Below are 15,272 nucleotides of genomic sequence, written 5' to 3'. Positions count from 1 at the left end.
ATCAGCCACTGCTTTCTAAAAAAGCCAACAAGAAATAATTTTAAAGCTTTTTATTATTATGTATTTGATAGATAGTAAAAATGCAACAATTCTGATTTTTTTTTTGTGGAGTTACTCAGAGTAAGTTTGCTATATTAACACATCATAAAGAAAAGATGTAAAAAAAGTCAGCATCAGCAATTCTCTAATGATAATTGAGTATAGTATTTCAAACAGCTGATGGCCTTTTAAACAGGAAATTGCATATTTACTACTTGCATTTATTTTGCATCATATGAACCTTCAAGAGCATTCTCTATCAAAAAAATCCTATTTTGCCTGGAGCACTTCCCAGAACCCTAAATCAAACGTGCAGACTTCTAACAAGGTAACTCATTCCTTTTCTCCCCACTTTCTGTGTGCTCTGTAGTGAGATGCATCAAGTCTTAAGATCTGAGGATCACCCAGGAGCCAAGCTGCCCCCTTAAAAGTTTGACATTAGAGGCAATTAAATATGTCAACTTTATACCCTCCTTCTTCCAAACTTCTTCCACATTGTATAAACGTGCTTTTGGTGCAGTTTTAGCCAACAGCTAATGTAAATTCAGGCCAAACTCTTAACCACCTATAAGCACCTAAAAGAAATCCGCAGACATTAAAAAAAAATTAACTTTTTCCATTGGAATGCCCATTAAAGTAACGGAACTATTTTCACTTTTGTTTAGGAAGAATCTACTCTGAAGTAGCATTCATCAAGTACAGCTTTGCCTCTTTTAATTAGCTTCTTATGCTTAGTAATTGCCATGCAAAAGATTAGATACACAGTTGGCTAATAAGGTGATATATAAAGTGGATAGATTTTTTTAGTTTATGACTTTCTAAGCCCTTGCTTAGAAAACAAAAAACAACAACAAAAAAGAGACTCCTGAATGACATCTGCTGCATTGGAATCGCTGAAGTAGTACAAATACATTGGTGTCGTGCCACAAATAACCCAGCAGAGAATTCCCATATTGTAGTGAAGTTCCCAGTAGCTTAGAGCTAAGACAGCTGTTATCCCTTCCTCCCATGCTGCATTCTGCACTGGCGCACAGCTCTATCGATTCTTCACCAATCCAAAGCTACTAAACATGAAGATAAAGAAGCCCCATAGCTATATACATCATCAGGACATAAAATTAGTGCAACTCATCTCCAAGGTGAATGAGCCCTGGCTATGCCATCCTTCAAAACAAGTTCAACTGCAGCACAGCAATGATCTCTCTTCTGCTACACCACATAAATATACTAAAGTCTCATTAATTCCTACGCCCTAAAGACTCCCCCCCCCCCCCCCAAATAGACTTCATCTAGTTAAAGAAACTCAGTGTAAGTGAAAAGTTAATTCAATTGATGCAGAGAAGTGCTTAACCAATACAAGCTGCTAAAAGACCACGGAAACACCCTGAGATCTCTTAGTATTCACCATTCCAATAGATCTGAAAGGCTTAACACAGTTGTAACAGAAGGATCGCACTTAACAGACAAAGATATTTGAATCCACTGAATTAGCTTGGCTTCAGATGCTAGCTCAACAATTCCCACCACTCTCCAAAGCATCAGCCTCTTTGCCCCAAAACAACAGGGAAAATCTCTCAGCACAGGTTCATCTCTGCAGAAGCACAGCTTGAACACCTTTCTCTACAGAGAGAACACTTCTGCAGCACATACTGTAAGTCTTGCAGTATTGTAATTATTTGGAAAAGAAGATTTTTAACACTAGGCAAAGAATTTGAGGAAGCAGCCAGCCTTTTCTAGGCTAGGATGACACACAGGATAGTGAACTCAATACAGATATAAATTCTCCTCTACCCTGCAAAAATCTCAATTTACCAGAACACTAGCAAAGCATGCAACAAATTGTTGATTTGTTTATATAAAGATTAGAAGGCCTGGCATCCAAACTGGGTTTTAGGAGCTTTAAATTCAGGATTTTAGCAAAAAATGTTCAGTTTTCTGTTTGCATAAGACTACCTATACATAGTAACTCATATTGTAAATGAGATATCTCTACCTTATCCTCGTCTAGACAAAACCCACATTGAAGGTTTAAAGCAGTAATTGAGTTTACCACTATATCCTTTATGTGCTATTTCCCACAGATTCAAATGCAAGCAAACAAATAAATCTTGGCCTCCTGGTATGTGAGAACTTTATATGGTATTGCCACATTTCAGATTATTTTCTACTGCCAAACTGGATTGGGATTTTAATTTCCCTTCATTCCAAGCTAGGCTTATTAATGGAAAAAAACCCAGCATATTTACCAGAAAAGTTGCAATTTCATTATATAGATATGTGCACACACATAAGGTGTGTGCTAGCACTTACTTCCTCATTGTTGAAAACTGCTTATCGTGAAGCAAGACAGCAAAAACATACAAGACTTGTAACAACTGTCTTGTCACTTGGAAAACTTATGTCCAAGTGAACTAAGCAGATCATCATCTCCACAAAAAAAAACATTCAAAGCATGTGCTGCAAACATATATTTATAGTCTCATATCCAATGCCAAGGCAGCTCCATTTTAAAGTAAGTATTCTCACTATCCTAATATTGGGTTATTGCATCTTCAGTTTCAGCAGTTTTATTCCAGTCAACTTAAAATACAGCAAGAGATGAAGGGGTTACACTGTTGTGCCTGTTACCTTTTTCTGCATGATTCTCAGCTCATCACTCAAGTTGATGTTCACTTTCATTAACTGCTGAATCTTTACCTCAGAAGCCACCAATGCATTTTTAACTTGCATATATTCTTGGGCTGTCACTGGTCCATCTGATAAGTCTGAATCCAGGCTCTATAACCAGTAAGAGAACAATACTTAGACCATTGAGAAACAGATTACCAAAAGAAAACAAGACAATGAGATTTCAACAGCTTTTCAATGTACTTTAAAGGAATCATGGTTCAAATTAAGTTCAAATTAATAAGATCCATTAAAATAGTTTTAGTGTAATATAAAGGAAATTTGATGTCAATCAACTCTTAGCTCCTCTATGCACAAAAACATTTGTCTCAGCATTTCAGTGACAATATTGTTTCAGAAACAATACTGTTTCACAAGGATTTTTTTAAAATACGCAACAAGGAACTGGAAAGTCATAAAAGACAGATTACTAAATATCCAGTGTGCATATTACCAGGGAAGATTAAACTAGAAGTACTAGGTTTACTGCCCCTCTTTCACCATGCTGCATTATTTTCAGGAACGGTTTAAAACACTCTAATCACTATTGGTCTCCTGTAAATATTTCTTCAGTAGGAAGCAGTTTGTGAAATACCATGGAATCACTGATTAAGTGTGTTTTGGTAGATCCAATTATTTCATCTATGCAATTAGACCTATATCTTCACTCCAGACATGCACAGTGGCACACATTACTTTTCTAGAGGAGCATTTTATTTACAATTAAAATTCCTGAAATCAGAACACGTAACTTTGTTAAAGTTCATAGACTGAGAGATGATTCTGAAATGAATTTGAAAATTAATTAGAAGATTCATTTTCTGATCGTTTACGCATGTTAAATCCCCTCACTAGGGGCAAGACTGACTGCAGATTACCTATATGAATAAAATTTGGTGTGTGTGTAAATCTTGCAAACCTACCTTCTGTCTGTTTGATTTAGCTGCATTTGTCTCCAGATCTGTGTCTTCATCTGAAGCAACGCTGTCATAATCAGGCTGGTCATTATCCTGACTTTCACTACTATGTTGATTGCTGATTGATTTGAGTATCAACTCCACATTTTCTGTGATCAACATACACCATTTAAAAACATACTAGTCAGTTTGGAGAAGAAAGAGAAGTGCATAATTTAAAGTAAATTAAAAAATAAATAAATCAGAAAATATTTTCACCCAGAGAGACAATACAAGACATGCCATAATAAAGTACCATTTGACTAGCCCAGTTCAAAAAAAAATAATTTAGATCCGCCTAATAGGTATGGATTATTACTGTCCAAAATGTCAAAGTTTTATGGTTTTGTCTTTTCATTTCTTCTAAGTGTTTAGGCAAGTTAAAATAAGTGGTGAGAAACATGCTTTAATAACTTAATAAAATTTACATAAGGGGGAAAAAACCCCAACAGACTACACTGAACAAATGGATGTCAACATTCAAATGAAAAATATAGAGGAAAAATTAAAAGTTAGAATAGATTTTTTTATATTTTCTCTCCAGAGGGAAAACTAGTGTTCAAATCCTGTTCCATACCATCAAGGCTAGAACTATGGCTCTGTCTGGTTGCTGGCATAGGTATTTGTATTCTTTGGTATCTATTGTACTCAATAAATACAGAAAGTAAACATTTTTAGGTGAATTAGCAGTAAGCTCAAGAGCATCTAAATTACAGCAAAGTCCTGCATATATAGAGCAGCCAGGACAGCCAGCATCTAAAACACTGACATTATCCTAGCTGCCTATCAAAAGTACCACCACTCTAAAACTGTACAGGAGCATTCTGGAAAATTTTACCAAGTTATCATAAAAGTCACACCCAACATAAAAAAATGTTCCTGAATTGCACAAATTCCGCTTAATTTAATTATATTACAAATACCAACCTTAACAGACAAATCTCCTGTATTTGGGCATTATTTTGGTGGCCTAATGCATGTTGTCAATAGTCTGCTATCCACATGATTTGTTCTTTTCATTTATAAAAACAGTATAAATCTCTTTCTTCATTCATATAGTACTTCTGAATGAGGCTATGGTATCAAGTAAACTACTGAAGAATTGCATATAGAAGAGGTGACAACCAAAAGTATACTCACCTTTTGAACCAGTGAGAGGATTCCCCTGTTGTCTTCTTTTGGCATCACTTAAGATATCTATAACTAGCGTAGCAAATTCATGGGCATTAAATCGAGCCAGTTTCTGTCTTCCCTAAATTACAGAATAACGCAGAAAAAAAAGTATATCATATATTAGATGAACAGCAGAGTTCCCAGGTAACACTAAGACCATAGCACTTGTAGTGAGTTGATTGTTCAATTACATGTATTGCAAAAAGTGTGATTTAAGTTATCAAGCTGCACGCTCCCGGGCAGGGGAAATGTAAAGAGGTTAAAATAGCTTCGCAAGTAGATGCAACTCTTCTACAGTAGTGAAGTACAGTAAAACAGTATTACTTAGAATACCTGGCCTATTAAATAAAAATAGTTTTACAGTATTAAGAAGATTGCATACCTGATTCCTGGTTGAGGAATACTCAGGATTTACGGGAAGAAAAGGGACCACTGTGGTCTCTGTCACAAGAGTACTATGATTCTGAGTAGCAAGCCAGACTGCTCAGGGAAGAAGAAGAAAAAAAAAAAGAAAAAAAAAAGAGGGAATAACCTTCCTGTACTATTTGACAGTGTTTCTCATCAAAGAATAAAAGACCACAATTTCAAACATACACAATCAATTCAAAGGAAGGCTTTTTTCCCTAGAGGGTTCTCTACTTCATAAAAACACAAGATTTTTTTCAACTAACATCACCTTCAGACAATGAAAGATAAAGAAACTACTATTATCAGCAATTACGGAATACAAAAGTACTTCAAACAGAACATATGCTTGCAGTAGTATCTTGTACATAATGTAACAATTCAAATTTATTTTATACATATTTCAGAAAGCCTCATTCACCTGCATCTGTTTCCCTCCTGTCAACTTCATCATACACATCCATGGCAAGTTCTTCAAATAAGTGGTTGCTTAGCTAAAGGTAGAAGAGAATAATTACAGCTTGAAAAGAAACAAAACCTAATAAGACCTCTATAACATAGAAAATATAAGAGCACAACTCTACTCTCGCTTGGCTGCTCTTCAGCCTATACAGTTGCTTGTTCCTCAGCCTGCATAGTAAAGTAATCCATTAAGCAGATATATACGACTGTCTGATTGCTAGATACGGAGACAACAATACTGTTCTACACTTTTCCTTTACTGGTTAATGGATTTTTCTCCTCTCCTATGTGATCAAAAACACCTTGTGTATTTGGGGTGAAGCAGACTTACTCTGAGAATTAGGTATCCAAATGCCACTGTAGATTTGGGCTTAAGTGAACAGTGAAGACTAAGAAATGTTTGCATGTTTCAAACTGCTGCTACAGTGGATGGCTCAAGAGAGATACTTGCATTATAAAGAAGCGAGCTGTCAGATGATCAGACATGAAATTAAGATGTCACAGGGCTTTGTGGATATTTCACTTACTGAAGTACAGCGCATTAACATTAGTAATGGGTAGACTTGATAACTAACTGACTGTGTAAGCAAGCCTGAATAGATAGCTCATCTTCCTTCTCTGGTACAAGCTGTACTAAAAAGGGTGAAAAACCTAACACTTTCTAGGGTGATAGCAGGAAAACCAGTCCTGCTTTTTCCAGAGTTTGAGTGCTATTCTTAACCAAAGGGCAAGTGCCATCATTCTTGAACCCAGATAAAGCCATTATGTTTACTTGTGTACTGGATGTGGCAGGGGTGGAATTAACTTTCTTCATAGTAGCCCCCATGATGCTTGCTGTGTTTTGAATTTGTGGCTCAAGCAGCGCAGATAACACTACCTAGTTTTGGGTGCCGCTGAACAGTGCTTGCACAACATCAAGGCATTCTCCCCCCCCCCTCCTGCCCACCCCACCACCCAGCAGCAAGTAGGCTCAGTCAGGGTGGGCATGAAGCTGGGAGGAGACCCAGCCAGGACAGCTAACGTGAATCTGCCACAGGGATGTTCCATTCCATACCATGGCATGCTTAGCAATAAAATCTGGGGTAGAGGAAGAGATAGTTTGGTTTTTGGCTTCCAAGATAGCTTTTCAGAGACTAGCTGGGCAGTCTGTAGTAGTCTGCCTGTGGGAGGTGCTTCACTTGTTTTTCTTCTCTTCACCTATTAAACTGCCTTTATCTCAACCTATGGGTTTTCTCCCTTTTGCTCTTCCTATGCTCTCCCCAGTCATGCTGGGGTGGACTGTGTTGGTGCTGGGCTACCCACCGTAACTTGCAAAAATACAATGCAGGAATCCATCTACTTCTAGCTAGCAATGCACTTAAAGTAGTCACTAACAGCATGTTAACAGCAGAAAGCCAATTCTAAAGTAGGATTCATATCTGGTTTGTATTGATTGCTATCTGAATACCAGTTCTACACAGGCTGGCTTGCTCAGCTGGAATTTTCATGACCACTAGCATTACCTTTAGAGAAAAATGGACATTGTTGAACAGAAGAGTATCACCAGGATTGTTCCTCCCCCAACTGCAAGATTTTTATCCTTTGATACAATTTGCTTCAGCTAAAAGCTTTAAGTAGAGGGAAAACATATTCCCACTCTAACTTGTACAATGATTTGGTTACCAACACTATAAGTGAGCTGGCATTACTATCAACTAATTAGCGGACAGTAATGCACTATTCTGGCTTTGCAGAAAGTTAAAGGCAAAGTAACATTTAACATACAGATTTATATAAAATACATGAGAGCAAGACAAACAACAAAATTTAAGGTTCTGAACTGGGGAGACAGACCTAGAGATACTACTCCAAATAAGACCAACATCTCCATAATGGTTTTGTCATCATCTCTGCTCCTCCATTTCTGCCAATTTTCATGTTCTTCTCCAGACTTTTAGCTTGCTACAGAGTTGACATTTATTTATGCAGGAATTAATAGCAGCTGAAACCAGCTTGAAAGATGAAGTGCAGTTTGCCACGTCTAGACAAAGAAGTTTTACTTACAGACTGAAGCTTCTTCTTAGCTGCTTTTGCAAGTTCTGATAAATCTAGACTGCTATGAAAACAAAAAGTGATCATTACATCTACAGCATTTAATAGCTTGTTTAAACACAAATACTATGTTTCAATAATTCAATTATTAAAATGTCACTTTTATTTGAAAGTCCTTGATCTTTTAGTATTTTTAATACAGTTTTTAACACATTGATCTTACTAATATTGCTAATACACCAATTAGTATATTCTTAAGCTTTTCTGAACAACAATCTTGCATTTAAAACAAAAGAATCCCAAAAATCCTTTGGAATGTGAATACCCACATTTGCATAGCTCAAGAAGCAGTCAAGTTGTAGTGCAACAAAATGCTTTCTGTAAAGAATCAAAACAATACAATCATTCTGACCAAAACTGGAGTCCACATAAAACACACAGGATTTGTTCCACTGGACTGTGCAGGAGGTAGGTGACCATCAGGCTGGCAAATGGCTACATCAATAGGGCCATGCTTAAAATTATTCTGTACCGGTTAGTAAACAATCTCTTCCACTAGTTTTCAGTGTTCAACATGAGGCACAAGATGAAAATTGTGCAGTTCAACAGAATTTATTCTAAAAGCCACAGATCAGGAAGCTGACAAATTTTGAGTCCATATTTGTATCACCCAGAAGACTCCTCTGACCTAAAAGGATGGAAAGGCTCAAATAAAACTGCTGTATGATTAACTGACATCACAGAGAGTTTGTGTAAGCAGTCACCTAGACAAGGGGAAAAAAAAAAAAAAAAAAAAAAAAAAAGACCAGCAGAGGACATCAGGCAGAGGCAGGACAGTCAGGTTGTACTGCAGGCTCTGCAATCTGAGCAGCATCTTTGAACAAGTAATTTTCTCTGCATATCAACTTCCTTCTCTGTGTAATGAGGCAAATGGTACTTACTGTGCTCTGCAAAATATTTTGCACTGAAAATACACAGTACTTTATCCAATAGCTAAACACAGCATATCTAAAAACATTACAGATGTTAACACTAAGTATTTTACCAACTATTACATAGTTTCTATAATTATTTTATTACAGTTTTTCATAGAAATTTTGCAAGCAATAAGTTGAACAGTAGTATACTTACAGCCGTCTTATTTCCAATTGCATAGCAATAAAAGAAAAATAGGGACTTATGATTAATACTTGATGTTTTACACAAATATGATTTCATTGACCGTAGCCAAAAGTTAAAAGCACTCAGATGATCAAAAGTACAAATATTTTCAGAGAAAAATGCAGCTTTCTTGCAGGTATTAGTTTCAAAATGCCGTGCCAGGAAACTAACTCAACTGTTTCTTACATTATTTAAAAAAATCTGTTTCCCAGGAATCCCCATGTGCATTCCCTTAAGATAATTGTCTCACCTTCCCCCTGCATTTTAACAAATACAGTAAAGTTCTATAATTTTCTGATTTTGCTTAAATGACAATATTCTTTCTAGGGAAAAAAAGCTTGCAAGATTGATAAAGGCACACACTAAAAAGTTAGAACGACAACAAGCTTAAAAGTTGTTTCAGAAAGGAAAGGAAACTCAGTTATTAGGGGTTTTTTTATTTTGATGTTTTCAGACATGATGTGGAATCAGCAACTTACCTGTCTGCCATCTGAGGTATAACAAAGTGCTGTCCATTTTTATGCTCTAGAGTTGAAAACAAATTGCACTTTAATAGGTTGTTACTAGAATATAGTTTTCAATGTTGTCAGGGTATACAGCTTGTATTCAATGTTACTAAAAGACAGAGTAATGAGAAACCCAAGAATATATGCAACAGGCAAACATAGAATCATTTATCTTGCATGTAATTACTCAATTTCCAATTACAGGAATCTAGCAAGGCTTCAAAGAAGGTTCCTACCACCATTTCCTGGTGTTATCAAAGATTCCAGTTAAGGCTTATCGACTGTTTTAACGTTCCATTAAAAAAAAAAAAAAGGTCTAATATAGGTGTCTTTATGGTACCTAATGGCTAAAAACTTCTAAGTGTGCTTGTATTCAAAAGGTACCCACTTAATTGAATACTCCCATGTTTTTGCATTTCAATGAAAAGAAACTACTCAGACTGAGTTTCTACAATATCTCCTGGAGACTATTCAACATTCACAAAATCTGTATTTTCCCTGCAATTCATTCCTTGAAGTTAAACAGTACTCATCTGATCTTACACATAGGTTTCTCCACACTTGCAGGGGTATTCCATTTACAGAACACATATTTGTGGAAAAACAGAAAGGATCTTAATTTTTAATTTAGGTATACTTGAAATCCTGCACTTTTATCTGAATTTTAAATGCATTATCACTAATCTTACATCTTATACTTTCTTCAGTTCTTCCTATATAAATTCATGTAATGTTAGAATATTTGAAATGCATATAAAAAATGTAGTAACACCAACACAAACATTATATACCATAGTTTGAACTGTCCTATAATTAACACTGAAAGATCTCGGAGTGTAGTTTTTTCTACTTACCTGGTTTCCTGCCACAGAGATAGAAAGCTAACCTGTCTGTCAGTTCATACTGAATTTCTACCAGGCGCTCTGCCAGTTCATGATGCCCACCTTGTCTGGTTTACACACACACACACACAAACACAAAAGTTAGATTAGTTACTCATTTCGAGACATACAAAAAATTAAAAAATGGTCAGAGAAACAGCTTTAGTTTAGCCACTGTTCAACAATGCACATGTTTGAGCATATCAACACAGCACAGACTAACAGCAGGATTTTCAACAGTATCTTCCAGTGGGCAAAAAAAAAACCCCTAGATAAACTTTTATGAACTTTTCAAATGAGCCAGTCAAAACTCTGAAAACCTTTGCCTACTGCTTTGCTGTAGAAAAAACCAAACAGGTTATATAGGCTATTTTGAATACATTATTTACAATTTTCTAGACGGTTCATGAAGTCACACTGCAAACTCACCCAACTTCACATTTGACTAACAACATTGAGAAATGGAAATATTCTGGCATATTGTCTTCTGCAACCAAGTGAACTTACACAGTCATCAGATTCCATTCATGGCCTCAATTCAAAAGGAATCAGAGCAATGAGGATGCTTCATTTACACAAATGTGCAGCTTCTAGTTCATCAGTAATGTCCAATTTCGCATATAAACACAAAAAACCTTCAATGCTGTGCTGCAAATCTTGCAGTGCCTCATTACTGCCCAACTAATCAGCAGAGACATTCATGTTTAATCTTTCTTGACATGAATATTGTCTGCCCTTCAGAAACCTAGAGCCCTTCTAAAGGTAGCCTTTCCTGAGGGTGCAGTTCTGCAACTGGATGTGCCTAACAGTTCACTGCCACTAAAAAGCCTGGTTCTACCCCCTACTCCCTGACCCATCTGTGCAGTCCAGCCCTTTCTTTCCTACAGCCATTCCCTAGTTAATCTGCACTCCTGGAGTCTACTCAGCTTGCTGAGCTTGCAGGAACTCTTCTCCTCAGATTACTTTTCCGTAAGCTGCTAGATTGGCACAGCCTGTTTCATTGGGATCACAACTGTTGTCTCAAGCATCCACAAGAATACAGGCTATGAAATGATGAAAATGCTTATTTATACTCTTTATGCACTTGCTCTTTCTGGAAAAAGTACCTACTAGCATTTAACAGTCAAATTATTTTCAGGCCAGAAACATATCTAAGCAGGTTCATCATGTGGTTTAGGAACATCAGTTAATATACGAGCATCACATATGTCAGAGCCTTCTACCTTGCATAGTCAACCGGAGTTTTTCCATTGGAATCTTGCGTGCCAGGATCAGCACCATAAACGGCTAGTAATTCTGCTTGTAAAGTCTGTCCTGCCTTAGCAGCAACATGGAGTGGGGTGTTTCCTTTCTCCTACAAGTTATTAAGAAAAACATCTACTTAATCAACAGGTCTGAGTAGAAGATTAAAATATAATGTGTATCAGCTGAAATCAGTATAAATACTATGAACTGTAAGAATTGATTGTATATCAAAATAATGAAAAAAGTGTTCATACAGGATGGAAGAAGTTGGCTTGAGCTCCTAAGGAGAGTAATCGCAAACACGTCTCCAGATTCCCTGTCCTTACACTGGAATGGAGTTGCTGAAAAAGAAGCGGGATTGTACTTAATACAGCAGCAATAACTGTGATTCAGCATTTGTTTTTTTAGCCATGCTTTTAGAAACAGGTATGCAAGAATTCTTGCTACAGCTGTTTTCTGTAAACATTTTTCTCCAGGTTACCTAAATTGATGCCTCTTAACCATCCACAACTCCAGTATCTACATATGTATTACCAAAAAAAAGTGGCTTCAAGTTGAAGTCAAGCTGTATTTGTTTATGTAATAGTGGTGAAGAACAGCAATAGTTATCTCAAGTCAAAAGCAACCAATTTAACTCAGTCAGATGTCACTGTTCTGTTACACAAAAGTTGTAGTTTCTGCAGGCCGCCAGAAAAAACATACTAACCTTACTAAGATCTTTGGCAGTAACACTGTCATCTTCACGGCATGGCAAGCGATGAACAAATGCTAACATTTGATATTTAGCTCTAATGAATTCTGCTTTATTGGGACTGTAAAGAGAAACCCAAGCAACAGAAGAGAAAGAAAATAAATACTAGTGCTTTCACAATAATACAGATGCTCTAGAAAAAGGAAAATTCACAAGTGAAGATTGCATTAGACTTTGCATGCTACTAGTAGCAAAGTTAGACATGGAAAAATATTTTCATTAACAAAACAATGCAGTGCAGACTGTCTAACTATACAGAGCATACTTTTGTTACAAACATCAAAATATCTGCAGACTGTAGGATGTAGCGTATATTTCTTAGAAGTAAACACTGAACTTAATTATGCCAATTTAAGACCTATACTTACTATATGCATTTATTTACATTTTAAAATGAAGCATCATATTCATGAGAGAAATCTCTCAATTTTTAATTCATCAACCAAACTCATTCTCATTAGCAGCATTCAGTTAACTGAAGCATATGGCATGAGAATTAAAAGTCTTTTGAGTCAAGTACAAGTAAAGGTTCTCACTACTCAAAGCTAGAGGTCAGGAATCTATAGTTCAGAGAATTCAACCAATGTATTTCCATTTTTGCAATAATTTTGAAAAAAATAAATCATTGGAAATTTAAAAAAAAAAGGTAAAAAGTGAGTGAACAACTGACTAGTTTACTCCTGTTCTCTTCCTACAACAAAATATACACAGGTTCCCACAGACACCTTGCCGTCTCTGTTACTGCTGAATAAAATAATCACGCTTCTACAAAACCAAAAAATTCTGTAATTTTCCACTTACTGCACTTTATCCTGTGGGCTAGCTTTGCGCCTTCCACTCATAACAGAGGCAGGGTCCAGCAACGAATGTTCCCATATGGAGTTAGCACCATTACTATACAGTGTTTCAACCATCTGAAATCCAAAATGTATACAACCAGGCAGTAAAGAGATTTTGCTGCTAGCTGCACAGACTGACTATCAAATATCTGTAATTATTTTCAACCAGACAGCAAGCCAACAGAGATTCATATTCTGTGTGCCAGCATCCATAACGTACTGGGGTATAAGAACCAGGCACATGCGGAATGTAGTAAGAACCCCCTTAAAATTCTCTATTCTTCCCAACAGCAGCTCTACTGAAGAGGGGCTTGCTATAGATTGAAAATTTAGGTTGAAGCAGATGCATCGCAGAAGTCTGAAAGAAAAGTTGAAGGAGACCTTCCAAAACAAAGGTATCAAATTAAAAAGGCATAGACAATTCTGATTTTAGTGGTCCATCATAGCAAAACAAGAGAAATAAAAGCAGACTAACTTAGAAAAAGAAAGCTTAAAAGGACCAGCTGCTCTCAAACAAAAACTTAGTGATTTAAATTCCATAAAACGTGTTAAAAAAATTAATGTATCTAGTTTTAATGAAGGGAGACACAGTTTTACTTTTTACCTGCAGCAGTGTTGGAGGCCATGGTGTATGCTTGAGATGTCTCACTTGAGAGATATGACGCCCCAAACTTCGATGAACACTGCAACACTCATCACAGATCAGAATCCCTCTGTTTATAGATGCCCAACACGGATCTGAAAAAAAATACGTTAATTACAACACAGAAGGCAATATGACCTCATATTTCAAACACAGAGTCTAAAATGAGGAGCCCTGCCTTCTAACCTTAGCTTTACTGCTTAGCCATTGTATAAGCTTGTGAATGTTACAGCCTTGCTGGGCCTCTGGATGCTGAGGAAATAACAGCCCTTACACTTGCTGGGGAGGTAGGAGTCCTAGGACAGCAAGGAGACCTGCTGTGGAAACTCTGAAACAAGCCCCACTGTTTACAGTTCTTCCTATGAAAATACTTTCTTTGCAAGTGTAACAGGACACTAAATTTATTACTTTCTTTAAGTGCTTACCTGTCATTTAGTGGAGTCCTACAGAAATATTTCTAACAATAGTACCTACCTCCTCTTCTGAAAAACTCAAAAGTCTATAAATAAAAAGTGGTAATAGCAATCATGCTTCTTCACATACTACTCAGTCTTCAGTTCTATATCAGTACAATTTTTTAAAATTTTCACATTAAATAGTAAAAACACTCAAGAGTGTCAGAGTAAAAAAAAAAAGAAAAAAAAAGATATATATGTGTCAAGGTAAACACTCAGTAAAATCAAAAACTGGCAAGCAAATTAACTTCAACTCAACAGATCCAAATTGAAACCATCTTATAAGCAACCCAGAAAGACAACTGATGGAAGGTGAAGTAGTAAATAACATATACTAGCTATTATGTAGCTTCAAACATCAAAAAGTATAAAACTGAGGAGTGTTACATCAGATTGCAACTGAATATATGCAAAACAGGACATTAAACTGAGGTCCCTCTGCCACTCTTAGCTCAGTCTTCAGAAGAAACTCCAGTTTTCTGTCAGTGACGCATGAAACTCAACGTGCCAAGAACCCTGCAGTAACAGGCAACTGAGCAGCAAGACAGATCTTCAGATCTAGCACATCCCAGGAAAAAGAAAAGGGAATTCAAGATTCTCTTTTGTTTTGGAAAATTCTTCTTAATTTCAAATCCAGAGATCAGTTTGAGGCTAAATAAGTGAGTACAACACAATGCTGGTATCTGATGCAAGAACTTCTGCATGCTGTCAGAATACATCTAAGCAATTGTGCATCATAAAAAAGTCTTCTCTGACCCATGCAATAAACTTACTGAATCCCTGAAACATAAGATCTGATCACAGTTGTGGTTTTTAAGCAGAGTTGATGTAAGTGTGCTGAAGGCAATGTAGGCAAACCTGTTCGAACCACAGGCCATGAGGGATGGGAGCATCTATTCACAGATGATAACTATCACAGCCCAGAGCCAAATTAAAGCATATGTTTTAGAAAAAAAACCTAACCTAATTTAAAAAACAAATTAATAACAAGCACGCAACCTCCTTATTAAATCATTCCATTATTTTAACAACTTTCACCTCTAAGAAGGAAAAAAATA

At 36.5% G+C, this 15,272-nt stretch overlaps 1 protein-coding gene across 5 annotated transcripts in view; it reads right to left on the bottom strand.

Moving 5' to 3' along the window:
• GIT2 (GIT ArfGAP 2) overlaps positions 1 to 15,272 on the bottom strand; it is a 35,101-nt gene that overhangs the window by 16,391 nt on the left and 3,438 nt on the right. For 4 of the 5 annotated variants that reach the window (XM_069794550.1, XM_069794552.1, XM_069794553.1 and 1 more), the window contains exons 2-14: positions 13,721 to 13,854; positions 13,079 to 13,191; positions 12,233 to 12,338; positions 11,781 to 11,867; positions 11,505 to 11,635; positions 10,255 to 10,349; positions 9,374 to 9,419; positions 7,746 to 7,797; positions 5,662 to 5,734; positions 5,218 to 5,315; positions 4,803 to 4,914; positions 3,630 to 3,772; positions 2,668 to 2,817 (exon numbers count right to left, since the gene is read on the bottom strand). In XM_069794550.1, coding sequence (XP_069650651.1) covers positions 2,668 to 2,817; positions 3,630 to 3,772; positions 4,803 to 4,914; positions 5,218 to 5,315; positions 5,662 to 5,734; positions 7,746 to 7,797; positions 9,374 to 9,419; positions 10,255 to 10,349; positions 11,505 to 11,635; positions 11,781 to 11,867; positions 12,233 to 12,338; positions 13,079 to 13,191; positions 13,721 to 13,854 — 1,340 coding nt within the window. The remainder of the gene's footprint in view (positions 1 to 2,667; positions 2,818 to 3,629; positions 3,773 to 4,802; positions 4,915 to 5,217; positions 5,316 to 5,661; positions 5,735 to 7,745; positions 7,798 to 9,373; positions 9,420 to 10,254; positions 10,350 to 11,504; positions 11,636 to 11,780; positions 11,868 to 12,232; positions 12,339 to 13,078; positions 13,192 to 13,720; positions 13,855 to 15,272) is intronic. The other variant, XM_069794551.1, reaches the window with a different exon arrangement.

The sequence above is a fragment of the Haliaeetus albicilla genome, chromosome 10 (assembly GCF_947461875.1).
Source record: "Haliaeetus albicilla chromosome 10, bHalAlb1.1, whole genome shotgun sequence".
NCBI lineage: Eukaryota > Metazoa > Chordata > Aves > Accipitriformes > Accipitridae > Haliaeetus > Haliaeetus albicilla.
The sequence above is the reverse complement of the archived record's forward strand: the minus strand, read 5'-3'. Positions and strand labels throughout refer to the sequence as shown.